This window comes from Macaca mulatta, chromosome 14 (genome assembly GCF_049350105.2).
Source record: "Macaca mulatta isolate MMU2019108-1 chromosome 14, T2T-MMU8v2.0, whole genome shotgun sequence".
Taxonomy (NCBI): Eukaryota; Metazoa; Chordata; class Mammalia; order Primates; family Cercopithecidae; genus Macaca; species Macaca mulatta.
In genome coordinates this window covers 13,121,027-13,148,988 of record NC_133419.1, presented here as the reverse complement: position 1 = coordinate 13,148,988, position 27,962 = coordinate 13,121,027, and the positions used below count along the sequence as shown (strand labels likewise).

The 27,962-nt window shown below is 55.7% G+C and overlaps 2 protein-coding genes across 4 annotated transcripts; one reads left to right on the top strand and one right to left on the bottom strand.

The window, feature by feature from the left end:
* Positions 1-174: 174 nt before the first annotated feature.
* TMEM132A (transmembrane protein 132A) lies at positions 175-13,388 on the top strand. 3 transcript variants are annotated; one of them, XM_015114059.3, is made up of 11 exons: positions 175-438; positions 2,923-3,137; positions 3,359-3,577; positions 4,530-4,861; positions 6,417-6,566; positions 7,596-7,791; positions 7,888-8,031; positions 9,784-9,986; positions 10,719-10,995; positions 11,482-11,673; positions 12,092-13,388. In XM_015114059.3, exons 1-11 carry the CDS (start codon positions 339-341, stop codon positions 13,133-13,135), a joined length of 3,072 nt encoding a protein of 1,023 aa, XP_014969545.3. In that variant the 5' UTR covers positions 175-338; the 3' UTR covers positions 13,136-13,388. The 3 variants fall into 3 exon arrangements, with proteins under 3 accessions (XP_014969545.3, XP_077818881.1, XP_077818882.1); XM_077962756.1 differs by lacking the exon at positions 175-438 and adding an exon at positions 734-842 and having other exon boundaries at positions 2,815-3,137; XM_077962755.1 differs by lacking the exon at positions 11,482-11,673.
* SLC15A3 (solute carrier family 15 member 3) lies at positions 13,313-27,332 on the bottom strand. The gene is made up of 8 exons (XM_015114060.3): positions 26,646-27,332; positions 22,685-22,974; positions 19,872-20,019; positions 18,221-18,331; positions 17,305-17,473; positions 15,686-15,844; positions 14,097-14,252; positions 13,313-13,602 (listed from the first exon to the last, which is right to left on the bottom strand). Exons 1-8 carry the CDS (start codon positions 27,201-27,203, stop codon positions 13,448-13,450), a joined length of 1,746 nt encoding a protein of 581 aa, XP_014969546.2. The 5' UTR covers positions 27,204-27,332; the 3' UTR covers positions 13,313-13,447.
* Between the last annotated feature and the right edge of the window lie 630 nt (positions 27,333-27,962).

Here is a 27,962-nt window from a genome sequence, read left to right as displayed (position 1 = left end):
GAGAAACACAGAGGCGGCCGTCCTCTGTTGCTTCCTGGGACGTGGCCCTCTTCCCGACCTCGGTCGCCGGAGCGCGCAGGGGTTGGGAATCCGTAGGGCACTAGGACCCGGCGGGGCGGAGGGGGCAGCCCATGTGCTGCGATTCGCTCCCTCCCACCCCGCTGCTCCCGCTCCATTGTCTGGGAACTGCAGCCGCGGGGCGGGCGGGCGGCTGCGGCGGCGGCGGCGGCGGGGACCCAGCGGGCCAGGTGTGGCTGGCGCGGAGCGGGTGCGGGAGATGCCGGGTGGGACCAGGGCCACCTGAGCCGCCCGCCTGGTCCCCGCCTTCTGTGGGAAGGATGTGCGCGCTGATGGCCGGGCGCGCGGCAGCGGCCCCCCGGGGGCCCTACGGCCCCTTGCTCTGCCTCCTGGTGGCCCTCGCCGTGGACGTCGTGAGAGGTCAGCGGGAGGGGAGGGCCGGGCCGGGGCGAGTGGGAGCGAGTGATGCCCGGGAGCCACGAACCTTCGGGTTCTCGGACTGAACCCTGAGCGGGGTCGCCCCGCAGCGCCCTGAAGGTCGGAGAGGTCTTGCCCTCGGGAACATTTCCCCAGCCGCTCGCCCCTAAGGTTTCCTTCACCTTGCACGACCCGGCAACTCCTTCCTAACCCGCGGCGACCCGGGGCAGCCCGGCGCAGGAGCTTCCTTGTCCCGCACCTTCTGCGAGGGGCCCCTCAGCCCGGGCATCGAACCCAGTGGCCCCGGTCCCGGGCGCACTAACGTCATCCCCACTCCCTCATCTGTGGTCTGTAGCGCTGCACCCTCCTAGCCTCCTTCCGCCAACACCAACCCACCCCCCTCGGGAGTGGAAAGCAGCCCCTTTGCCTGGGACCTGCAAGATACGCAAGCCCTCCCTCCGCCTTCCTCCAGGGGCTCCCTGACTTTGGCGTCTCCAGGGATGGCCGCATCCTTGCCTTCCAGGGCCCTTGGGAGGATTCCTGTCACTGGGGGAAAGGGCAGCAACTTCCCTGTTCTTCGGGGTGGGGGTCGGACTCCCTTGACCTGAGCTAGCTGGGCTGTGGCTGCAAGGCAAAGGATGCCACAGAAGACCAGGGGGACAGTGAAACATTCTCTGCCCTCCTCCCCACCGAGAGAACCGAGCGCTGGGTGATGGGAGTCCGTGGGAGTCAGGCTAAGAGCATCTTGTAATTACGGAGGCAATGGAGTAGGAGGCAAATCTGAAGCCAGTGGCTGCCCCTAGGGAGCAGTAGTCACCTGTTACGCTTGGGGCAGGGGGCAGGGGGCAGGGGGCAGGGAGAGCCTCTCAGTTATATGCTCCTTGGTGGGGAGGGCCAGGAAGGAGGTTGAAACCAATTCCCCCACCCCCACCCACAGTCCAGCTGTGGGGCTGAGAGGGAGCTAGCTGTGGGGTTGCTTTCAGCCACCTGCTCCCCAGCCCGAGGGACCCGGTGGGAGTCCTACTAGAGAGAGGAGGAAAACCTTGTCAAATCCATTACACAGCAGCAATAATGCCTCCCCCCTCCAGACAGCACTCCACAGTTTACACAGCCCTGTCCTGTCCACAGTGTCACCTAATGCTTCTGCCCGTTTTACAAGTGAGGAAACAGGCTTCAAAATGTTAATGCCTGACCCAAGGTTCATCAATTTAAGTTCAGGTCTCCAGGCTCCCAGGAAATCCTCTCTAGGGAGAGCTTCCTAGTTTGGGGGAATTCCAGGATGAGCACGACAAGGTCCCTGGTTGATAGGAAGATTACTAATTCAGAGGAGGCACCCAGCGTTGCAAAAGACAGGAGACTGGTGGGAAGTCGAGTAACCAAGGAGGGCTTCCTTCAGAAGGAGGCCGTATTCACTCATGGCCCTGAATGAGGAGGGAGGTGCCACCAGGCAGAGCAGAGGAGAGGAGGTGTGCTCTAGGGCATGAAGCCTGCAGGGTGCACGGTGGCAGTGAAGAGTGGAGAGAGAGGTGGCAGGTAGAGAGGCCGGATGGGCTAGTGGCTAATGCCTGGGATGAACTCCTAGCTCCTTCACTCTCCAGCTGTGGAACTACAGGCAAGTTCCTTAACCTCTCCGCCTCATTTTCTACATCCACAAAATGGGATTCATCATAATAGAACCTGGTTCACAGAATTATTACAAAGACTCAAATAGTTCATACACATATAGTATTTAAATTCTCACCTGCATAGAGCATTCACAAAATGCTAATTATTATTATTAGTGCTCATAGTTAGGGCAAACCAATATGGCCTTAGTGGTCCTTTGTCCTTCTGATGATTGATTATTTTGACAGTCGCCCCAGGCTCATGGTCTCCACCCCACCCCCAGGGCAAGCAAGTGCCTTCACAGATCTCTTCAGCACCTTCCGCACCTGCCCATCCCACACTTGCACTCGATACCAGTCGGTTCAGGGAAGAAGGGAGCAAGCTTGGAAAGATGCTTCAGGTTGCCATGGCAATGATGGGGGAGGAGGGGTGGATGCCCAGCAAAGCCTGGCCAAGGATTCAGGGCAGAGAAAGCTCACTTCATTACCATCTTTTACCACACTGGCCCAGTCTGGGGAGAGTTGTACCCCAGAAGTGCCTTGGTGTCAGAGGCGAGTAGATAGAGGGCAGGAGCTGGAGAAAAGCAGACATTGAGAAGGCTATTGGAGAGAAGAAAGCCAAGGTCTGTGGAAAGTAGAAGGAATGGCTGGGAAGTGTCCAGTCCTGGACTCAGATTTGAATCCTGGCTTTGCTACATGCTACCTGCATGAGGCTCTTTAAGCCTCAGTGACGTCATCTGTGAAATGGTGGTGAGAGGGGAAGGGACATTTACAGCCCTTTTCTCCCTCCCCTGCCCACAACTACTGTGCCCCAGCATGGCGCTCAGGTCAGCCCCTGCCAGCTCTGAAGCTGTTGCCATCTCTCCCTCTTATCCCTCTTCAGTGGACTGTGGCCAGGCTCCCCTGGACCCTGTCTACCTGCCGGCAGCCCTGGAGCTCCTAGACGCCCCTGAGCACTTCCGTGTGCAGCAGGTGGGCCACTACCCACCTGCCAACTCCTCTCTGAGCTCCCGATCTGAGACTTTTCTGCTCCTGCAGCCCTGGCCCAGGGCCCAGCCACTTCTCCGGGCCTCCTACCCACCTTTTGCCACTCAGCAGGTAAGGAGGGGGCACCAGGGACTCTCAGGCTAACAGGACTCAGGGCCTGAGGTCTGCTGGGTATGGCTTGGGAGCCTTCCCCAGCCCCTGCTGTGCTCCTCATAGTCCAGAGGGGGAAACTGAAGCCCACAAAGGTTCTCTTCCGCCAAGCTGGGATCCCATCTTCCTAGATCTTGCCCCGCAACCTCCTCTTTTGTTAAGCCCTCTCATTCTCCCTCCAGGTGGTCCCTCCTCGAGTCACTGAGCCCCACCAACGGCCAGTCCCATGGGACGTGCGGGCCGTGTCAGTGGAAGCGGCTGTGACTCCGGCGGAGCCACACGCCCGGGTTCTCTTCCACCTCAAAGGGCAGGATTGGCCACCAGGGTCTGGCAGCCTGCCCTGTGCCCGGCTCCATGCCACGCACCCTGCGGGCACTGCCCACCAAGCCTGCCGCTTCCAGGTGAGTAGACAGGCCCCACCTAGGCTGGTCTTGCTGCAGCTGCATCAGCCAGGTGGTGGGCCCACCGCAGAGAGGAAGCCCCCACTCTTGGGACGCGTGGGGGTTGTGGACCACCGACTCCATTTCTGCCCCCACTGCTTTCAGTGCTGTGAAAAGGTTATTTAGGGCCCCAGAGGGAGTTCAGTCCTTGGTGTGACTTTGAGCAAGTAACTTAATCTCGCTGAGATTCAGTTTCCTCATCTGAAGAATGGGGTGATAACAATTCCTACCTCATCTGGAGTTGGAGGAAGGAATAAGTGAGATGAATGTAAGGATAGCTTATGGCAGAGTAATCACTCAGCCAGTGTGTTTGCATTATTAGTATTACTTTTATAATTGCTGTTTCCACTATTTTGGAGTCTAGCACAGGACTCCATGGGAGAGGCATCTCTTGGGCTTTAGGATTCTGAGAAGAAGATTAGATTCTAGGCAGGATAGTCCTGGGCTTGGTTAGGGTGAGGCACTGGGATTGGCTTACTTTGTAATGAGACCTTTCCCAAGGTAATGGGCTCTTGCTCCAGTGCCCCAGAGAGAGATATTTGCCCCAATCATGTTCACCTACATGCTCTCCCTCCTTGCCACCCTCGCCGTAGGTCCCTAACCTTTGGACACAGCCCGCTCTTCCCTATAGGAAGGCCCTCATTCTTTGTGTCCTTTTCTGTAATAAGTTCCCGCAAAGGTCTTTCCCAAGGTCTGAAGAGTGGTCTGCGGACATGCTCTGAAACCTAGACCTGGTTTGAAGCCCCAGCCATGTCGCCGGTTTGCTATGTCACCCAGGCGATGTCTCCGGCCCATGCTGGGCCTCCCTTTCATGAGCCCCTCCAGCTCTGGGTTTCCTGCCGTGGGTGCTGAGAATCCTGTTCCTCGCCCTGCGCCCACCCGCATGCCAATTACTGCTGTCGTGTCTTCACAGCCATCCCTGGGCGCCTGCGTGGTGGAGCTGGAGCTTCCCTCGCACTGGTTCTCCCAGGCCTCCACCACACGGGCCGAGCTGGCCTACACGCTTGAGCCTGCGGCCGAGGGCCCCGGGGGCTGTGGCTCCGGTGAGGAGAACGACCCGGGGGAGCAGGCCCTCCCAGTGGGGGGTGTGGAGCTGCGCCCAGCAGATCCCCCGCAGTACCAGGAGGTACCACTGGACGAGGCTGTGACTCTGCGGGTGCCTGACGTGCCAGTGCGGCCTGGCCAGCTCTTTAGTGCTACCCTCCTGCTTCGGCACAACTTCACAGCCAGCCTCCTGACCCTGCGGTGAGCACCAGGCTGTGGGGATGGGTGAGGGTGGGAACCTCTGCGGGAAGACTAGGGACAGGTACCTGCTTCTCTTGGGGTCCTTGCTGGAATCCTTGACCTCTGCAAAACATGTGTCCACCAAACTCCTTCCAGGTAAAAAGCCATGATTGTGCTGGTAGGAGCCCACCGTGGGCACAGCCCTGGAATTAGAGTCAGAAGTAGGAAGCTGCCCCTCTCCCTGGCACCTCCCTGAGATTCCTTTATCCAATGGGGCTAACATGGTCCAGCTTCAGGGCAGCTGCAAGGCTGCAGGGAGGGGGACCCGCAAAGGGCTTAGAGACTGGAAAATGCAGTACCTAAGCGTGGGCTCTTGCTCCAGTGCTCCGGAGGGATATTTGCCCCAATCACGTTCACCTACATGCTCTCCCTCCTTGCCACCCTCGCCGTAGGTCCCTAGGCTTTGGACAGAGCCCGCTCTTCCCCATAGGAAGGCCCTCATTCTTTGTGTCCTTTTCTGTAATAAGTTCCCCCAAAGCAGCCCCCACCCACCTACCCAGTTCACCGGGCAAGGGCTTGCAGAGTACGACTTGCTTTTGGAGTCTAGCGCAGGAATTCATGGGTGAGACATCTCTTAGGCTTTAGGATTCTGAGAAGCCTGAGTTCTAGGCAGGATAGTCCTGGGCTTGGTTACGGTGAGGCACTGGGACTGGTTCACTTCGTAATGAGACCTTTCCTGAGGGTTGAAGAGTGGTCTGCAGACATGCTTTGAAACCTAGACCTCGTTTCAAGCCCTGCCTGGGTTTGTGCTTGTCCCGCTTCTGTGTCTCCCCATCTCCTGCGCCCTCCTATTCTCACTCTTATTAAGCAGATCTTTCCTAGACACTTGCGGCCTGCCAAGCCCTGTGTCTTCACTCTGCAGATCCAAACACGAGCAAGGGCCAGTCCCTGTCTGGCAGAAAGGGGCCCCCAGTGGTAGGGAAGGGAGCTGGACGGGCATGAATTGGATTAGAAGGCATGTGGGTGTGTAAGCACTGAGGGAGGTTCGCAGTGCTGTGGGAGCTTGGGTCACTGGGTGCGGTAAGGGGGAAATGCATCCCACCACTGGAAAAGCTTTCTAAAGGAAATGGTCTGTGAGTTGTTGGTGGCTTAAAGCATCAGCAGGTAAAGTAAGAAAGGGCAGAGCAGACTGAAGGCACAGACTGGGCAAAGACTTGGAGCCACGAATGAGTGCTGTGTGTGTGGGGAAGAACTTGTGTGTAGCTGAAGCGGAGAGTGCATGGAGAGAGGTCACAGCCAAAGGTAAGGCTGAACCAGACCCTGGAAGGCCCCCGAATGCCAGGCTAAGGTTTGACCTTATGGGAAGTGGGGAGGCGTAAGTGGTCTTTGGGTGGGGGAGAGCTGGAAGGTGTGAGCTGCACTGAGGCGGGGTCCTTCTGGGTTGGAGGATGGTGAAGAGGAGATTCAGACTGGAGCTGGGGAGGTCAGAGGGCTTCGGCCCCTTGTCTTTCCCCTTCAATCCAGCCCACACTTCAGCATCCACCTTGCCAAACTGAGCCTATACCCTCTTCCCCAGGATCAAGGTGAAGAAGGGGCTGCATGTGACAGCCGCCCGCCCAGCCCAGCCCACACTGTGGACTGCCAAGCTGGACCGCTTCAAGGGTTCCAAGCACCACACCACCCTCATCACCTGCCACCGTGCTGGGCTCACAGAGCCAGATTCCAGGTGGGCAGTTTCCTTCCACCCAGGGGGCAAGGGAGGGAGGGCTGGTTATAGAGTGCAGGTGGGCAGACTTGGGAGCTGCCATGCTGCTGCCTCTGGATCCCCAGGTGGGAGACACAAGGACAGACTTTTTCAAGGCACAAAGCACAAAGCAGGCATCATTCATTCATTCATTCGGCCACTATCTTCCCAGCCCCAGTCATGTGCCAGGCATAGCAAGTGTCTGTGAGTGTTATTCTAAGGGATGCCAACCAATCCTGTCCCCAGGTACAGCCCTCATAGCCACTACTCCATCCCTCTGCTGTCACCAAATGGTTCTTTCTCTGGGCCATTCACATTCCCCCAAAAAGCCCAGCTGCAGTTCTGAATTGCAGTTCTGCAGTTGTGAACTCTTCTTATTCATGCCCTGAGCCTGGGTCAAGGCCATGGACTCGGTAGCCCCAGTTTGAATTCTAGTTCTGATGCTTTTGGGATGGGCAAAACCTGGGGCAAGCCAGTGAACATTCCCCTAACCAAGCCTCAGTTTCCTCACTTGTGAAATAGGAATAATAATGCATCCCTTAGCATTTTTGAAAATAAAGTACTGCATATCAAGCACCCAGGATGGTTCCCAGCACATAGATGTTTGTTTGATCAGAGAAAGCTTATCATTCAGAGGGTCGAGTGTTTGGTCCTGGGACCTGGAAGTGAATCTCCCGCATGCCACCTCAGTGGCTGTGGAAAGCAGAGGTCTGGGGGAAGCGGGCCCCGGCAGGCAGGGGAGCAAGCCACCTTGCCGGGTGGGAGGTGGTTAAATGGCTTCAAGGATCTTAGAGAGGCCAAGAGTGGGTCAGAGTTTGGGCTGCAGCGAGGATGCTTGGGTTTAGATCCCAGCCCTGCTACTTTTTGCTGTGTGGTCTTAAGTGAGCTATATAACCTCTGTGCCTCAGTTTTCTCCTGTGTAAAATTGGGATAATCATGAATGTAGGAACAGCTGAGGCCATACTTGGCAGCTAGCGAGCACTTGGCTTCTCTCTCTCTTTTGGCTGGCAGTCCCCTTGAACTGTTTGAGTTCCTGTGGGTGGACTTCGTGGTGGAGAATAGCACTGGTGGGGGCGTAGCGGTCACTCGCCCCGTCACGTGGCAGCTGGAGTACCCCGGCCAGGCCCCTGAAGCAGAGAAGGACAAAATGGTGTGGGAAATCCTGGTGTCAGAGCGAGACATCAGAGCCCTTATCCCACTGGCCAAGGTAAGGAGACCTCCATCTCTGCCGGGGAAGGCTGGAGGCCAAGTCCCAGGAGCCCATGCTGAGGGACCTGGGGCTGAGCCCCTCCTCCACCCCCAGGCTGAGGAGCTGGTGAATACAGCACCACTGACTGGAGTGCCCCAGCATGTCCCCGTGCGCCTTGTCACTGTGGACGGCGGGGGGGCCTTGGTGGAGGTGACAGAGCATGTCGGCTGTGAGTCGGCCAACACGCAGGTCCTGCAGGTGAGTGGCAGGTACCCAGCTCATGTGAGTCTGCATTTGTGTGGGCACAGTTACACACACACCCCTTTCCTCCTTCCTCATGTGGGTCCCCAAGAGAACAGCTTCTTCTTGAGACCAGAAACCTCATGGGAGGAACCACAGCTTCAATTTCTTTTGTTCCAGCCACCTCTCTCCCAAATCAAGTGGGAGCCAAGTAACCCTAACAGTCCCCAACCTTAGACACTTTCATGCTCATTATTGCATGGGCAGGTGAGCTGGCCTGAGAGTTGAGAGCACGTACTTTGTGATCAGAAAGGTTTTTTTTGTTTTTTTTTTTTTTGAGACGGAGTCTTGCTCTGTCGCCCAGGCTGGGGTGCAGTGGCCGGATCTCAGCTCACTGCAAGCTCCACCTCCCAGGTTTACGCCATTCTCCTGCCTCAGCCTCCTGAGTAGCTGGGACTACAGGCGCCCGCCACCTCGCCCGGCTAGTTTTTTGTATTTTTTAGTAGAGATGGGGTTTCACCGTGTTAGCCAGGATGGTCTCGATCTCCTGACCTCGTGATCCACCCGTCTCGGCCTCCCAAAGTGCTGGGATTACAGGCTTGAGCCACCGCGCGCGGCCGTGATCAGAAAGTTTTAGTTTGAAACACATCCTTGTTGTCAACCAGCTGTGTGATCATGGGCTGATCTCCTAACCTCTCTGAGCCTCGTTCCCTAAACTTTAAAATGGGAACATATCTTTGGGTTGTTGTAAGAATTAAAAGCACCTTAAGACAATATTCGGCAGACAGCAGGGGCTGAAACAATGGCGCCTATTGCTGTTATAATATGATGTAATAATTATATAATGGTAAAAATTATTATTATTATTTCTGGTGATTGTGAAGCAAAAAAAGGGGGGTGGGTAGAGGAACTTTCTTATCTTGAAGTTCTAAGAGGGGAAGCATGGAGCCTGCATGTATGCAAATCGCAGCCACCTGAAGGGAGAAGGTGCCTTTCCCCACTTGTGGCGCCCTTTGCTCAAATGTGTGTGGTTCCTGCTGGAGGGCCTTGGTGGGGAGATCTGCTTTGCCCCACCTCTGCCTACCTGGCTGTAGCTGGCTGCCAGGGGGCTCCAAGAGCAATGTCAAAGGCCAGCACGAATTAGGAGCCAAAGTTTTGGGTTCACACCCCTGCTCTGCCAGGAGGCAGACTGGTATGCAATGGCCAGTTCCCCTGACTGAACCCCAGGGAAACTCAAGGAATGGCCCCTACAGTAAAATCTTACACAAAGAACAGGGGCTTAACCAACAGTCCTGCTGCAACATGCATTCCCGTGAGACACAGAGCTGAACTCAGTGGGAGCCCATCCTATGGCCTGAGGTCCGGGCTGCTCTCTTCTGGCCCATGCCTTTTTTTTTTTTTTTTTTTTTTAATCTATTTATTTATTTATTTGAGACAGAGTCTCACTCTGTCCCCAGACTGGAATGCAGTGATACAGTCTGGCTCATTGCAGTCTCAGCTTCCTAGGCTCAAGGGATCCTACCACCTCAGCCTCCCCAGTAGCTAGGACTATAGGCACGTGCCACCACCCCTCGCTGATGTATTGTATTTTTTGTAGAGAGGGGGTTTTGCCATGTTGCCCAGGCTGGCCTCAAACTCCTGGACTCAAGCAATCCACCCACCTCGGCCTCTCAGAGTGCTAGGACTACAGGCATGAGCCACCCACCAGGCCCAACCTCACACCTATCTTTAGTGGCTTAGCCCGCCCGCCTGCCCTCTGCCCTTCCACAGGTGTCTGAGGCCTGTGATGCCGTGTTCGTGGCTGGCAAGGAGAGCCGGGGCGCCCGGGGGGTGCGGGTGGACTTCTGGTGGCGCCGGCTCCGAGCCTCGCTGCGGCTGACGGTGTGGGCCCCGCTGCTACCACTGCGCATCGAGCTCACCGACACCACCCTCGAGCAGGTCCGCGGCTGGAGGGTACCTAGCTCTGCCGAAGGGTGAGTGGGGGCCTGAGGAAGCTGGCAGGGCTTGGCGAGTCACACTGGGACGGAGAGGGCGCAGGGGACACAGCCATGGGCCCAAGTCGGGGTCTGAAAAACTGCCGCATTGCTTGCAGTTCTTTCTGCCCACCTCCACCCTGGACCGCCCAACCAATGACAGCTTTCTGTGAAATTGCTGACCTCCGCATCCCTCTCCTTCCCTGCCTCATTTCTCCCGTAGCACCCTCCACTTCCTAATCTACATCAGTACTGGTTACTATTGCCTGTCCATCCTTTCCACGCTCCTCCCCCTAGAATGTCAGCCCCTTGAAGCCGGGGTCTGTCTATGCTGGTCACTGCTATACCCTCAGAGCCTAAGATGACACAGAGCTCACGAAATGAACACCCTTGGAGGGGCCTCCCCAAAACCCAGGGCGGGGTGGCCCACGCCTCTGGAATCTAGCTTCCAGGCCCTTCAGAGAGTGAGCGCCCCCAGGGTCCCCGAAAGAGAGTGTCTCCCCTGGGGTCCACTTGGGAGCAAGAGCGGTGATCGAGGCACAGCGCTGTTCCGGAGTGGGCTGGGGGTCGAAGGGCCTGACCCCAAGAGGGGCGGATGTCTGCCTTTGAGAAACAGGAGCCGCTGGCGATTAGGAGCCGCCGGGGAGGAGCTGGGGATCTTCAGCAGCTGGGCCCTGGGCAGGCTGGGGCCGGGCAGCCCTGACAGCCAGTTCCGGCCTCCCCGCCCTGCAGGCCTGCGGAACCCGCCGCAGAGGCGGTAGATGAGACTGAGCGGCGCGCCCGTGGCTGCCACCTGCAGTACCAGCGCGCCGGTGTGCGCTTCCTCGCCCCCTTCGCTGCCCACCCGCTGGATGGCGGCCGCCGCCTCACGCACCTGCTTGGCCCCAACTGGCTGCTGGACGTGTCCCACCTTGTGGCGCCACATGCCCGCGTGCTGGACCCGCGTGTAGCCTCGCTGGAGGGCGGCCGCGTCCTGGTGGGCCGGGAACCCGGTGTCACCTCCATTGAGGTAAGCAGCCGGGGACCAGGAGAGCAGACCCCCTGAGAAGGGTGGAGGGGCCCCCAGAATGCCTGCGGGTGGGAGTAAGAGTGTGCCAGGAGTCCAGAGTGTGTGGGGGAGTTGTGAGGTCTAGGTCTGAGAGCAGTGGGATTGGGGATGGGTTCAGAATGGGGTGGCCGCATAAGCGAGGAATCCCTCTAGCTATGGAGGGCTGAGGTGTGGGTAATGTGGGGACCAGGTCTTGAGGGAAAAGGGAACTGTCCCCTAGGTGTGGGATTGGAGTCCAAGTATGCACTGGGGTGCAAAGAGTAGAGGGAGAGTAGCCAATGAGGCTGCTGGGAGCTCCTTTTTCCCTCTGGGTGGGGGCTGTCCGTGGCAAAGACCCCCCCACCTCTGGAGAGCAGCCTGTAAGGGTGTTGGGGGCACCCAGTTCCCTCTGGGTGGGGGCTGTCTGTATGGAAGGCTCCCCCACCTCCAGCTCCTTCCCACCCTCAGGTGCGTTCCCCGCTGTCTGACTCCATCCTGGGGGAGCAGGCCCTGGCTGTGACGGACGACAAGGTCTCAGTGCTGGAGCTGAGGGTGCAGCCAGTGATGGGCATCTCGCTGACCTTGAGCCGGGGCACTGCCCACCCCGGGGAGGTCACAGCCACGTGCTGGGCACAGTCAGCCCTTCCCGCCCCAAAGCAGGTGACAGTTGGGGGGTCAGGAGGATGAGGTCAACATCTCCAGATGGGGGCTCATGGTAGAGGGGGATGGGAGTAAGGGGAACCTGGCAGCTTGACCCCTTAGGGTTTTCAGAGTGAGGACTGACTCTGTGAGGTAGTGAGCTCTCTGCAGCTGGAGGTGATCAAGCAGTGGCTGGAGATGGTGGGAGGTTGGTTAGATGGCTCCAACTGAGGGACCCTCCCAATAACTCAGACCCTAGGACTGAGTGGCAGACAGGTGATTGACACGCGTCCCCTCTCTCCCTGTGTTTTGTCTATCTGCCTGTGTCTCTGTTTTCTCTCTGGTCTCTCTTCCATGTGGCCTGTCTCTGTGGGAGTGGTTTCTCTGTGCATGCGTGCATGCCCTCGCGTGTCTCTGCCTGTGTCTGTGTGCCCCACAGGAGGTGGCCCTCTCCCTATGGCTGTCCTTCTCTGATCACACTGTGGCCCCGGCTGAGCTCTACGACCGCCGTGACCTGGGACTGTCCGTCTCAGCCGAGGAGCCTGGTGCCATCCTGCCAGCTGAGGAGCAGGGCGCCCAGCTCGGGGTGGTGGTGAGTGGGGCAGGCGCCGAGGGGCTGCCGCTGCATGTGGCTCTGCACCCGCCCGAGCCCTGCCGCCGGGGCCGCCACCGTGTGCCTCTGGCCTCTGGCACCGCCTGGCTGGGGCTGCCCCCTGCCTCCACTCCAGCCCCTGCCCTCCCATCCAGCCCTGCTTGGAGCCCACCAGCCACAGAAGCCACCATGGGTGGTGAACGGCAGGCGGCAGGCAGTGTCGGGGACAACATAGGTGTGAGGGGCAAGTTTGAGCGGGCAGAGGAGGAGGCCAGGAAGGAGGACACCAAAGCCAGGGAGGAGGAGGAGGAAGAGGAGGAGGAGATGGTCCCTGCCCCTCAGCGTGTCACCGACCTAGAGCTGGGCATGTACGCCCTGCTGGGAATCTTCTGCGTGGCCATCTTCGTCTTCTTGGTCAATGGTGTGGTCTTCGTCCTGCGCTATCAGCGCAAAGAGCCTCCCGACAGTGCCACTGATCCCACCTCCCCCCAGCCCCACAACTGGGTCTGGCTGGGCACTGACCAGGAGGAACTGAGCCGCCAGCTGGACCGGCAGTCCCCTGGCCTGCCCAAGGGGGAGGGGGGCTGCCCCTGTGAGAGTGGGGGAGGAGGGGAGGCCCCTACTCTGGCCCCTGGCCCTCCTGGGGGCACCACCAGCTCCTCAAGCACCCTGGCCCGAAAGGAGGCTGGGGGGCGGCGGAAGCGAGTAGAGTTCGTGACATTTGCGCCAGCCCCTCCAGCCCAGCCACCTGAGGAGCCTGTAGGGGCCCCTGCTGTGCAGTCCATCCTTGTGGCAGGCGAGGAGGACATCCGCTGGGTGTGTGAGGACATGGGGCTGAAGGACCCTGAGGAGCTTCGCAACTACATGGAGAGGATCCGGGGCAGCTCCTGACCCTCCACAGCCACCTGGTCAGCCACCAGCTGGGGCAACAGCGGTGGAGGTCCCACCGAGCCTCTCGTCTGCCCCCCGCCGCTCGTCTGGTGCTTGGTGATCCAAGTCCCCTGCCTGGTCCCCCACAAGGACTCCCACCCAGGCCCCCTCTGCCCTGCCCCTTGTCATGGACCATGGTCGTGAGGAAGGGCTCATGCCCGTTATTTATGGGAACCATTTCATTCTAACAGAATAAACCGAGAAGGAAACCAGAGCCGGGACTGCTGCTGTCTGTCTGGTGGAGTGAAGCAAGGGGGCTGGAATGGGGTGTGTTCAGCCCCTGTCCCTGCTGAAACAGCTGTGGGAGGCTGGGCCCTGGGACACCCTCTCATAGCGTCCAGCGATCCAGACAAATAGGAGAGCCGTGACAGCCTGAATGCCAGCCAGCAGGAAGAAGTAGAGGTCCATCCGGCAATTGTTGATGTTCCCTGGGGAAAGGAGGGGTTAGATTTGGGTCAGGACAGGGATCTTCTGACTTGCACCCTGTGCCTGCCATGTCCCAGCCCTGGGGCTGGCAGCTGAGGCCATGTGGGCAGTGGTGGGATCTGAAGACGCTGGACAGATACGCGCTAATGTCTGGCTTCCTGAAGGTCTCCAGGGGTATCTACAATTCCTCTTCAGCTATTCAGAAGGGGGTGTGAAATACAAACGCCATGAGAAAGGTAACCTTTCAGCCAGAAATGGCAGAGTTCCAGAAGCAGTAAGGAGCCTTGGAGGTCCACTAAGTTCAACAGTTGGGGAAACAAAGGCCCAAGGAGGGAGGCCATGCTGTGGGTGACTGGCCAAGCCGAGACTAGAACCCCATTCTCCAAGTCTAGCCCACTTCTTGCTTCTGCCCAGAGTCAAAGCACTTAGCAGTTGCCACCTCCTTTCCAAGCCTCCCTCCACCCATGTCCCACTCCTGGGGAGGCCCCATACTCACCGAAGTCCTCAGGGCAGTGCAGCCAGCCCCCAGGCAAGGACAGCAGTGCCACTAGGCTGGAGCCCAACAGTGAGCCCACCCCCGACAGGCAGAAGAAGATGCCCATGATGGCGCCTTGCATGGAGCGCGGGGCCTCTGAGTAGGCAAACTCCAGGCCTGTGGAGAGAGAGCAGAGATGATCTCAGGGGCTGGTGCAGGTGCAGAGAACAGGCTCAGGCCCCTGCCTGCTGCCCCCACCAAGCCACCCTCCAGGCTTCCCTTGGATGCCTGTCCACTCAGTGGCAATGACAGCACCTATGCATCAATGCCGCCTTTCCCTCTGCCCTGCTCACCTGCCTCCTGGCTGAACTCCTGCACCGGGGTGCTCCATGCGCTGCCCCAGGAGCTCTGTCTCCCCTCCTCCCCTTCCTGCTAGGTCGCTCATTTCAGTGACAGCACCATCTTTACTTCCTCTCTCTGCCCACCTTCAATGTCATCGTCGAATCGTTTTGATATAACCTCTGAAATCTATTCTAAATGTATGTCCTTCTCTCTGTTTCCTCTTCTCTGGGTCCAACCCCAGTCCTGGTCACTTTCTGCAAATGCCTCTTAAACTCCCCTGACTCCTGTCCTCCTCACACAGCCAGGAGCATCTGTCTAAAGCATCTCGGATGGGGTCCTTTCCCGGCCTAAAGCCCCTGGAGGGGAGGGGCACTGTTGCCTTCAGGAGAAATCCCAAGGTGCAGGCTCAGCCCACAAATTCGACACCTCCACTGCATTTCCCTTGCCCCTCCAGTCCTATCACCCACACTTCCCAAAGGCTTGGGTCTTTGCTTATGCTGTTCCCTCAGCCTGTAAGACCCCTCCTCCTACCCACTCACCTGCCTGCCTCCCCTCCATGCTTAAGGGCTCCCACCACACTCTGCCCTGACTTCCACAGCACTCCACTGGCTCACTGTTTGCCTGACTCTCTCCCCATCTGAGTGAGCTCCCAGGGTCAGTTTTTTCATTACATCTGACCCAGCCTAGCCCTGGGCCCGCAGCTGAGGAAGCTCTTGGGTTTTTTTTTTTTTGCTGCCTGAAGGGCCTGCCCCAGCCTTGCAGCTCTAGCTCCCAGCCCAGGGAAGGGGGTTGGGAGGGTGGGGAGCGAAGGACATAGAAATCCATTATTATGACCCAGAGTACTGTGTGCTATGATAGAGAGATGAACACGGGGCGGGAAGGGAGGGCCCCTTCCTCCCAAGGACCTTGGTATTTAGGCTCAGAATTGAAGGGGAAATCAGAGTTCACCTTCAATCTAAGGTAGAGGGAATAGCAACTTCAAAGACACAGAGGGTGGAGAACCTGGCACCAGGGGAATACGTGGAGAGCTGGTGTGGGAAGTGCCTTGCTTGCCTCCAAATCCCCAGTGCCAGCGCCTGTCACAGTGGCTGACTTGAACCAGGTGCCAATACTAGATCCCAGTTGAGTGACAGAGCCCTGGTCAGAAAACACTGCCTTCCTCCATGCAGATGGGCCCTGGAGGCTGCAGCCCTGGGGCCCCTGACTTTGAGGTGCCACTGGGCAGAGCCCGTCACTGGTGTAGGAGCAGGGGAGGGGATCCAGGGTACCTGGGATGCTGGCAAAAATCTCGCTGATCCCAATGAGCAGGTACTGAGGGATCTGCCACCAGATGGACAGTGGTGCTGCGTTGTACAGGACCTCCCCAATCTCCTGGGACACGGTTTGGTTGTGGTGGATGTAGTGTAAGCGCTCCATCTCCAGGACTCCTGGTGGAGGAGCAGAGGGGGATTATAGTCAGGCCCACCCCAGGCAGCTTAGCCCACAGCAGAGCTTGTACATGGCAGGGGTGGGGTGCTCATGAAGTAGCCAAAGATTAAGCATCAGGCAAGGAAAAGAATCCTGGACTCGGGGTGTGACCAGCTCTTCCCTTTTGGAATTGGCTGCTAGAAGCTCCGAGCTGAGTTTTGCACTCATTAACAACTCTCATTAATGGAGAACCTGTTATGTGCTAGGCATTTACTATGCATCCTTGCTGGTGAAAAAAGTGCAACAGGTTAAACAACCAGCCCACAGTCACACAGCTGATAAGTAGTCAGGGCTGGATTTGAGCTCTGGTATATCTAGTTTCAAAGCTGGCCTACTTTCCACGACATGACTTCTCTACTGCAACGTCAAGTACTGCTGTAGTGTTTCTAACCTGGCTTTCAAATTTAATTATGTTATCTCCTCCTCCTGCGTTGCTTGGGAGATAGCTGTGCTCTAGTGGAATGAACATGGGACATGGAGTTGGGGGACCTGGGTTCCCAGCCTGGCTAGCTGTGTGACCTTGGGCAAATCACTTAACCTCTCTAGACTCAGTTCCCTTATGCAAGAAGCAGGAATAACATCCCCAGGACTATTGTGAGGATAAAATAGGACAAACTGCTTTAAGGATATAGCTGGAATAAAATCTAGTTGGGTTTTCACGCTTTCAACACAATACCATTTATGGAGGTTTCATTTCTCCAGCTCACACTTGTGATCCAGGCACACTACTGAGTGCTTTACAGACTTTATCTCCTTTAATCCTCACAACAACCCCCATCAGACTGAGTTCCACGAGGGCAGAGCCCTGCTCAGGGCCCAGATGATACCTGTCCCCATTTTAGAGACCTGGTCTCTAAAACAGGTGAGTTTACAGACTCACCTGTTCCCCCTCAGAGACTCTAAGGAACTTCAGGGTTATAAAGTTACAAGTAAAAAGGGTTCAGGTTTGCGCAACAGTGTGAAAGACTTCTTTAGCTGCCCCCTCCCATCCCCACCCTCAACCCCCACGTTGTAACAAATGGCTCCAGATCCTTTTAAAACAAAGAAGGAAGAGAAACTTTTTTTAAGCCTTCTTTTGCCACTAAGTGGAAAATTCCTTCAACACATTTATGGAGGGCCCACATGCATGTTCATAGCAGTGAATAAAAAAGAATAACAATCCCTGCCTTCAAGGAACTTATAATTCACTGGGGAAAATATTTGTTCCTCTCTTGGCCTGAGTTTCCTCTTCTGCCAAAATGAGGGGCAGCTGGACTAGATAGGAGGGTCTCTTTCAGCTTGCACCTCCGGGAAGCCAACACGCACGCCCACTGGGAGAGGCTGAACTTGGCCCAGGCTACCACTTCAGCATCAGCCCATGGTGGAACCAGACTTCCCCAAGCCCAAAGTTCAGCCCCCTGCCCCACACCGCTCTGCACACCTGCCACAATGACGGAGGTAAAACCAAAGAACATCCCCAGAGCCATCTTCTGCAGAGCAGATGGAAGCAGCTTGCACCGCAGCAGCAGAGGGTCGATCAAGCGGTCCTTCAGAGGGACCAGAATCAGCACCACCACGACATTGGCCAGGAGGAGCCAGGCTTCCGGGATCTGGGCGGGAGGAAGTCAAGAGAGGCAGGCTAGCAGCATGGAAGGAGCCTGGCTGCAGTCAGGAGACCTGGACTCTAGACTGGCCCTGAGTGACCCAGGGGTCCCGCTCCTTCCCCTCTCTGGAACTCACATTCCTCAGTTGTGTAGCCAGGGAGTGGGAGTATATAGAGATGGCAGATAGGTTCCTCTTGTATTCTAACTTTTATCAGTTGGTAGTGGCTGATTACGGAACACTTATGGGCTCAGCATAAAAAAAGTCATGATTGACTAGTGATGTCTGCCATAGGCACGGAAATGGAGTACAATGGCAAATTTCTCATTTATTTGCCAGCTCTGTAGATCATTCATTTCTTGAGTCTCTGAAATGCCAAGGAACTGGTTTAGAAAGCTCTGGGAAAGGCAGAGATCTAGGTATCTAAGGGTCCCAGAGAAACAGGAGACAAGGAAGAGTTGAAAAGGGACCTGAGTGTGCTTAATCTGAGGCTGCAGATTCGGCAGCGAGGCCTGCTTCAGAGCGGCAGCATGGCGGTGTGCAGCCGGCCTGAATTCCTTCAAGCAGGTGAGCGTCTTGGCAGGATCCCTGCGCTGTGACATAAGTTCTCCCACCCTCCAGGTGCTTTTCCTGTATCCCAAGGTTGCCTTGCAGCCAGGAAAGGGGAGTGTGAAGGCAGTTTCATTTGCTCCTCTTCTCAGAGGAAGCTGCTACCTGGCCTGAACTGGGTGCTGAACACATGCTTTATCTCTCACCGTATAGCTGCTGCCCTGGGCTCTCAGGGCCATGGAGATGTTGGACGGGTTGGCTGGGAAAATGTTTGGGATGTGGAGGTGAAGACCCTGCAGGACGTAGGTGGACTGCATCTGCCAAGAGAGACGGGGATGAGCCTGGAACAGAACTGGCCGTGCCCCCTCCCAGCTCCCAGGTGGCATTCCTCAGCCAGAGCACAGGGCAGCGGGGCAGCTGTCCCCTCTCCCAGTCTCAGGGAGATAGTCACCTTCCCGCCCTCCTTTCTCCTGCATAGCCGGGCTGAGCAGGGAGCTTCCTGCACTCTGCTCTCAGGCCTGTAGGCAGTGCGTGCAGCCTTGTCCCGGAGCCCAGGCACAGCTGGTCTGACTCGTATTTGTGTCCCCAGGGCCCAGCACAGGGTAAGCATGGATAAATGTTTGTTGAAATGGGAAAGGTAACGGCTGCCCCCGCAGAGAGTTCTCATCTCACACTGAAACCAAGCTGAGTCCCACAGGTTGACGCAAGCACTGCATAGACGTGGACTTGCCGGAATGGCTCTGGACACAGCTGCAGGAGCAGGGCCCAGGGGCCACGTCCCATACCAGGCATTGCCCCTTTAGTTGCTACCTAATGGAGTAGGATCCAGGAGACTCCCACCGGAAGCTCCAGGGCAGGGGAGGGCATGTGGGCTGCTCAGGGCAGCAGCCATTTACCAACTGGTATGGAAAGAAGTCAGTATCCGATTGGTATGACTGAGAATCAGCCATGGACACCCTCCCACCACAAGCCGCTGTCTCATCATAGACATACTCTGTGTGCCCCTAAGTAGCAGGCTGGGAGCTCCAACAAATGTTCCTGTGAATGGGACATGAAAGGCAATGATCTTATGGCCTGGGGGCTAGCATTAAGCTGCTGCCCACCCTCCTAACAATCTCACACACACACACACACACACACACACACACACACACACACACACCACTGACCTCCCCACTGGGAGTAATACGGTGAGTGGGAGGCAATAGTTCTCAACTCTGAGTGTCAGTATCATCTGAAAAGTTTCTTAAACTAGATACTTCCCCAGCAATTCTGATTCAATAGCCTAGGGTCGGACTTGGAATCTGTTTTTAAAACACAGCATATTTTTAAAAGCTCTGCCGGTGATTCTGAAGCACAGCCAGGTTGGGGAACCACCGTTGCAAAGTACCCACTTTTGTGAGCTTGCCCCTGACCTGCCTGCCGTGGGGCCTTGGGTGACTGACACAACTTCTCTAGGCCTCAGCTACCAAGTCGGACAATCTGAATGCGGCAGAGCTGGAAAAGCCTCTCGTTTAAGCCACCCGTCGTACATGTGAGGAAACAGGCCCAGAGAGATGAGGTGACTTATTCAAGGACCTAGCCTGGCACAAAGCCATCCCAGTAATTCAATTCCCGCAGGTGGTGTAGCAGGAGGAAGCCGTCTCCAGAGTTCCTCTTACCACACCACGCGAGGGAGTTGGATTGCTGAGATGGCTTTGTGCCAGGCCCCATGCTGGCTGGTACGGGGCAGCACCTCACTTTATTCCCAGACTTTCCCCCTTTCCACATGCCCTGGGCCTCTATGATGAGAACCAAAGCCATTCAGGTGGTGAGTGGGGAGCCAGGCCCCCAGAGAAAAAGGGGAGGGGTGCTCACCTGAAAGTAGACCATCCAGTAGGGCACCAGGGTCACCATGACGGGCAAGATCTTCACCAGCACCTGGAAGGTGGCGATGTCCTCTTGCGGGGAAGCCCCAGGCTGGGGAGACCTCTGGTCAGGCAGCAGGCGGGCACCTTGATGGTCTCTGTGGGACCCCAGGGACAGCAGATAAAACAGCAGTCGAGGCTTGGCTTGGTGGCTCACGCCTGTAATCCCAGCACTTTGGGAGGCTAAGGCGGGTGGATCACCTGAGGTCAGGAGTTCAAGACCAGTCTGGCCAACATGGTGAAACCCTGTCTCTACTAAAAATACAAAAAGTAGCCGGGCTGTTTTGGTGTGCACCTGTAGTCCCAACCCAGGAGGCTGAGACAGGAGAGTTGCTTGAACCTGGGAGGCGGACGTTGCAGTGAGCCAAGATTGTGCCACTGCACTCCAGCCTGGGCAACAGAGCCAGACTCCCTCTCAAAAAACAAGCAAACAAACAAACACAGCAGCCATAATCTTTCCCACCGCCTCGGCCACCGTTTTCACTCCCACCATCACCCTGTAATTTAATCCTCCTCTCAGTATCAGCATATCCCTGAAATCAGTGCCCTCATCTCCTCCACCCCACCTTCGCCATCATCACCACCATCGCCAAGGCCAGCATCCTTACTATCATCACCTTTAGTAAGGTGGCTGCTGTCAGCAGAATCATCTTCTCCACAGTTTCCATTCCCATCACCATCACTCTTTTTCAGTGTTGGCACCACCACTGCCAATATTATTCTATCCTCTCTTTTGTTGCAAACGAGCCTAGCCAAGACCCATTCCACTCTAGAGCTGTGGCCCCTCTGGGTCCTGAGGGAAGTAAGACCAGAGACTGTGGAAAACAGTCTGGAGGGATTTTTTGGCTCGTAGCATCAATTTGCCACAGGAACCAGGGGAGTCCCAGTCCAAGCCTGACTGAGAGCGAGAGACGCTGTCACAGATTTGATACACCAAAATTCCCCCCACTTGCTGTCTCAAGTCCATCCTCCTCAACAGTCAACATGACAACCCTCTCCCTCCACAACAAGGCATAGAGAGTGGAGAGGTGGGGGTAGAGGGAACATCAGTCGGCGACAGGATTGATCAATCACTGCTGCAACCTTTACCCTTTGCCCTTTGTCCTGAGAGCTTTCTGACCTCTTTTTGTCCAAGAGCCTTGCATCGTCCTTTGAGATTCCAAAAGGGACAATACTAGTGTGGTCATCTTCAAAGACAGTCACTGTCAACCCCACCCTTCCCAGCGTGTGCTGCCATGTTGCCACCAACAGGCAGAGTTTACTTTTCCTGCCATTGTTTCCCTGCCGGCCCTGTGAGGCCTTTGACCTGTTAGAATGAAGCAGAAGTGGTGGTCTGGAACTTCAGCGCCTCTTAAGGGCCTTAGAAGACCTGTAACTTCTGCTTTCTTCCCTCTTCTGCATTCTTGGAATGCTCCCTCCTCCTGCAACCCTCACAAGATGCTGTGAGAAGTTCAAGCCACACGGTAAGACCACATGAAGGGGAACCAAGGTGCTCTGGTCCACATAGTCCCAGCTGAGTTCCCAGCCAGCAGCCCACATTGACCGCCAGCCATGTAAGTGAGCAGACTCAGATGTTCCAGCCCTTTCCAGGTCCCAAATGACTGCAACCCCAGTGCCATCATGAGAAACAGAACTGCCCTACTGAGCCCAGTCACTCAGAACTGGGAAGGAGATAACAAGGTCATTTAAATCAGTAAGATCTGGTGTGGTTTGTTAGGCAGTGATAGATCATGAAAACCACCACACTTCTTGGCTCCCGACAACTTACAAATCTCTAGCAATATGCCAGATTGGGGAAAGCATGTTCTTCACCTTTTTCATCTAGATCCTATTGACAGGAGCTATAACTGGTTGCAAGGTCTGGAGACAGATTTGCTTAGCATAAGTAGACAGTTAATTTAGGAAGGCGAGGAGCAAAAGGAAGCCATGGGACCTAAGGTCATTCAGAACCTTCCTCCCTTGGATGTCAGCTAATGGGGAGGGAGCGAGTTTGGTCGATTTCCTAAGACGCTGTGATGGTTAGTAATAGGGTAATGTGGAATTATTCACATTATATCCCAACAGCCTTCACTGGAACCATCATCCCTCATCCCCTCCTTTAATGCCATTGTCATCCCCATTGCCAGTGTTTGTGTCTTCAGTGTAGATACCAATGCCATCATCCTTATCCTTACTACCATCTTCACTGTCAAGACCCCGATCATCCTCACACTTCCTTTTCTTTCTTCTTTCTTTCTTTTTTTTTTTTTTTTTTTTTTCTGTTCTGTCACCCAGGTTGGAGTGCAGTGGCACCATCATGGCTCACTCCAGCCTCAACCTCCTGGACTCGATTGATCCTTCTATGTCAGCCTCCCGAGTAGCTGAGACCACAGGCACACGCCACCACACCCCACTCATTTTTGTAATTTTTTTGTAGAGATGAGTTTCACCATGTTGCCCAGGCTGGCCTCAAATTCCCGGGCTCAAGAGAGCTGCCAGCTTCAGCCTCCCAAAGTGCTTAGAGAGATAGCCACTGCCCCCAGCCCCATCCTCACACATTCTATACGTAGATGGCCACCAATAATACCACCACCACCACCACCACTACCTTGACCTCCGTCCTCAGTCACAGTGGGCAGCTCTGGCCCACTGGAGAGCAGATCATCATAAAAAGCTATCACTGTAGCTGAACCAGAACATCTGCAATCCAGACCATCCCTCCCCAGAAGCAGTCCAGCGCTTCTCCAAGCTTGGAGGCTCCTGGCACCCAGAGCCCCTCCTTACCTGGCCAAGTGTCGTTGCCACAGCTGGGGGCAGCAGTTTTGGAGAGCGAGCTTAAGCATAGAGGACACTTGGCTGCCCATGGGGGGCTTGGTGATGAAGACAGGGGTGGCAAAGAGGAAGATAAAAAATGCCAGGCCCACACAGCCCACAGGGATGCTGTAGCCCAGCAGGAAACTGATGTTCTGCTGAATAAAAGCCACCACCAGCAGCGACAGCACAGCACCCAGGTTGATGCTCCAGTAAAACCAGTTGAAGAAGCGGCGGGTGGCGTCGCGGCCGAGATCCATCACCTGCCATTCAGGAAGGGTTGAGAGTGAGGGCCAAAGGGGTTCGGGGCACTCTCTGTACCCTACCCCTCCCTCGTACAGAGACACTTCTTGGGGTCAGTGGGTGGTGGGCGTTCCGACACTTTCCTAGTCTCTGATCACTAAACAGATACTCAGTAAATATTTGCTGAATGAATGAATGAATCCTTCTCTTGGGAGTCACTTGCTAAAGATCAGGACATTTGGCCCAGCTGCTTTTGCATACCCATGACACACATTGCTTTTTTATTGTCGCAGAGGAACACATACAACAGATGTCTCGGATGCCACTTGTTCATTTCTGGTTGATTTATCCCTTTGTCTTTGACTGAGCAACCTACACTATTCATTACTTCTGTAATCAGAAAAAAGCCAATAAAGATCTCAGTTTTGTTGCACATTATTAAAAATGTTGTATGCATATTATTGGAAGAGCAGAAGTCTGAGTGAGAATTTCCTCTGCAATTCAGAGAGGCAAGCAGAGAAACCTATTGTGACTCATCCTTTCACCCAATTTTTGTCCCTCTGATATGGGGCAGAGGTGGTCCCAGGCACAGCCCCAAGAGTGAGTTCTGGCCTGGTGAAAAAAGCATTTTTTTTTCAGGCCTCCCAGCAAGGGTAGATGGGCTGAAAATCTTTACCCAGGATTTGGATCAATCAGCAACAGCCAGGCCCCAGGCCCCTTCTGGTCTGTTGGCTCCAGTTAGCTGCACTGGCTGCTCCCAAATCTCCTAGACCCAGGTCCCAGATTCTGACTCAGCAGATCTGGGACAGGACCTGGGTATCTGCATTTTTAAAAAAAGCAGTGAGGACTAGGGGCCGTTTCAATGGAGAGAATAAATGCTTCTCTACATTGCTAAACCAGTCACCCTTTTGATATCCCTGCAAATCTCAGGATCCGTTACTGCCTTTCACCTAGAGATTTAAATTTCCACTAGCTGGGGAGATTTTGTCAAACTTTACTTTCTGTAGTTGCACTGAGGAAAATATAAGTATTTATTTTTCCTTTTTCAAAAGTGAAATTATAGTCCACATGGATGCACTTAAAACCACATTCCATTGGAGATTCTGGGGGTCCTCTTGGCAATGGGAAGGGAGGGGCATGCCAGCTCCCTGATAATTCTCGCTCTAGACTTTCAAGTAGAAAATTGAATAGGTCCCATTAGAAGCAGCCGCTTCCATTTATTAATTGGAAGTAAATGAATATGACTATTGTAACTCTAAGGGGGAAGACCAGGAAGCCCATTCAGGATATAAATGAGTTCTTTTAGAATGAGCAGACACTTTGTCAAGAGTGATGGATGGCCCTTTCTGAAATCAGCAAGTGTGTGAAACACGCAGCTCCTGGGGTATAGCTATTGCCAGATGGTGCCAGTCCCACCCACCCCCACATCCCCCGTCTGACTGCCCCCCTGAATTCTGCAGCAGCTTCCTGCCTGTTGTGAAGTACCCGCTCTTGTTAACCCATACGCTGTCTACACTGCAGCCAGAGTCATTTTTGAAGACCTCAAATCCAGTGATGTGCATTCCTGCCTCAAACCATTTCGGTGTTTCTGCACTGTCCTAGGGATCAGGTCCCGACTTCATGAGGCAGCCTTGTGGCCTGCCTTTGCTCCACCCAAAGTTCATGCCCAGCCAAGGGGAGAATGTACAGAAGCTTCTATCACTATTGGTGCCACGGGAGGCTCTGCTCAGTGGCCTGGCCTCCAGAAGATCAATTCTGCCACAGGAGGTACTGGATGGGTGAGGCTCTCTGGAGGTCAACAGGGTCAAGGACACAGGTTAAGGGTACTGGGTTGGGGGTGATAGTGGGATATCAACGAAATAACAGGATTAAAGGAAGATGAGAGATTCCCATTGACAAATATTGGGGGTCTCTAAGTCTGAAGGAATGTCAACAACAAGTAAGAAATGGCCAGGGTTGGCCGGTCGCAGTGGCTCACGCCTGTAATCTCAGCACTTTGAGAGGCTGAGGCAGGTGGATCACCTGAGGTCAGGAGTCAAGACCAGCCTGGTCAACATGGCAAAACCACATCTCTACTAAAAAAATACCAAAATTAGCCAACGTGGTGGTGGGCATCTACAATCCCAGCTACTTGGGAGACTGAGGCAGGGAGAATTGCTTGAACCCGGGAGGAGAGGTTGCAGTGAGCTGAAATCGCACCACTGCACTCCAGCCTGGGCAACAGAGCAAGACTCCATCTCAAAAAAAAAAAAAGATAGAAAGAAAAAGAAATGGCCAGGGTTGTCCTGGGGGCACGAAGTCATCATCAAAGGATCCTAAACAAGCTGGACAAGTGACTCCTTGCCAAGGACACTGGAAACTGCTTAGGTGCTGAATTGTGGGTGCTAACTGGATGAAATGATCCTTTTGAAAAATGTCCCCTTTATGAGTATAATATATGCAATCAAAGAACATTTGAAAAACTGAGACAATTAAGAAGAAAGTGCAATGAGTCCAGTGGCCTGATCATACTACTGTGACAATGTTTCTCCCGTTTCCTTTCATTGACATCTCGTCTTTCCACATGGCTGCAGTCCTATCTGTATGCAGTCCTGCATCTGGCTTTTGCTCATATACACCATATGTAGTTATTTTAATAATATTACATTTTAGTCTAAAGTATTGTCTGATATTACACTGGGAACAGCTATCAAAATATAGCTGTGTTGTTGGGCATTTACTCATTCATTTAGCAAATAATTATTAAATTTCTTCTACGTGCCATGCTCTGTCCAAGGGGGAATGGAGAAAGGCTCAGAGGTTGAGCTAAGGGAGAAGACCAGGCAGCCCATTCGGGATATAAATAAGTTCTTGCCCATGCGCCTTCAGCTAGTGACGGGCAGAGCTGGGATCTGAGCAAGTCGGCCTGACAACCTCCAGCACTGCTGGTAGGAAGAGGCTGGCTCGATCCTGCCCTGCCTGCACATCCCCATAACACACAGAGGAGGCTCATGGTAGGACCTGGAGTCCAGCTGCCCTTACTCGACTGCTTGACCCTCCATGCCACCTTGGACGAGTTAATGAATGCCATGAAACCTCTCAGTGTCTTTCTCTGTAAAATGGGCAGAATACTTCCTACCTCCTGGGTGGTGAAGAGTATTAAATCAGTTAAACAGTGAAAGTGCTTAGCATAGGGCCTACAAGTAGCTCAAAGAAGACCAACCCTTCCGGCGTGGTGGCTTATGCCTGTAATCCCAGCACTTTGGGAGGCGGAGGCAGGTGGATCATCTGAGGTCAGGAGTTCGAGACCAACATGGTGAAACTCCATCTCTACTTTAAAAAAAAAAAAAAAATTAGCTGGGCCTGGTGGCAGGCCCCTGTAATCCCAGCTACTTTGGAGGCTAAGGAGGGAGAATCGCTTGAACCCGGGAGGCTGAGGTTGCAGTGAGCTGAGATCGCGCCATTGCACTGCAGCCTGGGCGACAGAGTGAAACCCCGTCTCAAAAAATAAAACCAACCAACAAACAAAAATAACCATGGTTATTCCCACTGCGGTTGCCATCGGTTCTGCAAGGGCTAGCACCCCTCTTCTTTCAAATCAGGAAACTAGGCGCAGGCAGGGGACGTGGTTTGTCCCAGGTCACGCTGGGGGTCAGCCCTCCTTCCCTCCACACCCGCCGGAATCGGCCGGGGCAGGCCTCCTGCCACTCACCTGGTCGGCACCGAAGGAGGTGAGGTTGCTCCGGACGGAGCTGGCGGCCAGGGCGATGAGCAGCAGCCCCGCGTAGAGGACGGGCGCGCAGTAGGGGCTGGGCGAGGCGCGCGGGCAGTCGGGCGAGGGGCAGGCGGGTCCCAGCGGCGACGCGGGCATCTCTCCGCAGAAGGAGCTGCGGCCGTCGGGGAAGGCGGTGGCGGGCAGCAGGCCCGAGGCGGCCAGGTAGAGCAGCAGGCTGAGCGCGACCGCGCGGTAGCGGCCCAGGTACACGTCGGCCAGCCAGCCGCCCACGGGCGCCAACAGGTAGGAGGCGCCCAGGAATACCAGCGCGGCGCGCGACGCCTGCTCGCCCGCCCAGTTGAAGTTGGTGCTGTTTAGGTAGAGCACGAGGTTGGCAGTGATGCCGAAGAAGGCGGCGCGCTCCAGCATCTCCACTAGCAGCACCGCCGCGCCCGCCGCCCGCCGCCACCGTCGAGGGCCCTGCACGCCGCGAGGCAGCAGCGGCCGGCGCTCCCCGGGCACGCGGGGCTGCTCCCGGGTGCGCGGCGCGGGCATCCTGGCTCCGGGCTGGGCCCCCCTCGGCTCTCCTCTCCCCGCCTCAGAGCCCTGCACTCCTGCCCCCGGGCCTCGGCCCTCTCCCCCACCCAACTGGCTGGCCCTCCTTTCTCACCGCTTTGGCCCACCCTTCCCTCCTGTCCCCTCTCCCTTTCTTGCCTTACCCTTCCTGTTCCTCCGCTCACTACCCGGACTCTACTACCTAATTTTCAACTCCTTCCCCTACCCCTAAACCTTCCTCCCCGTGCCTCCCCTGCAGCTGTTTCTCCCTAACTCTCCCCTCTCCTCCCTCCACCTTGACCCTTCCTCCCCCTCCCCTTGTTCACACTGCGACCCTCCCTGCTCCACTTCGCTGCCCCTCCGCCTCCCTTTCCTCCTCCCCGTTTGTTGCCCCTTCCTGTTGTCCCCTCTCCTTATGACTCCCGGCCTGCCCTGGGGTGGGTTGGGGGCTCCTTCTGCCCCAGTTACCCTGCTGCCCCTGCTGTCTTCTCCACCTCCTCCCTGTTCCCCTCACCCCCACTGCCTCCACTCCCCTCCCAGTCCCCTGCAGCCCTCCCACCAGGCTCAGCTTGAGAAACTCTGGGCTCCCCTCGCTTCCCCTTTCACTGGCCCTATCCGCAGTCGCCTGCCTGCATCACATGGCGCAACTGGGTGTTTAGGAGAAGTGAAAGCCTGGGTCACAGGGCTCCTGCCCTGTCAGCTTTCTAAAAAGCTCCCTCCTCCTCTACCTCTGCCTGCTACCCCAGACCGCCTCTGCTG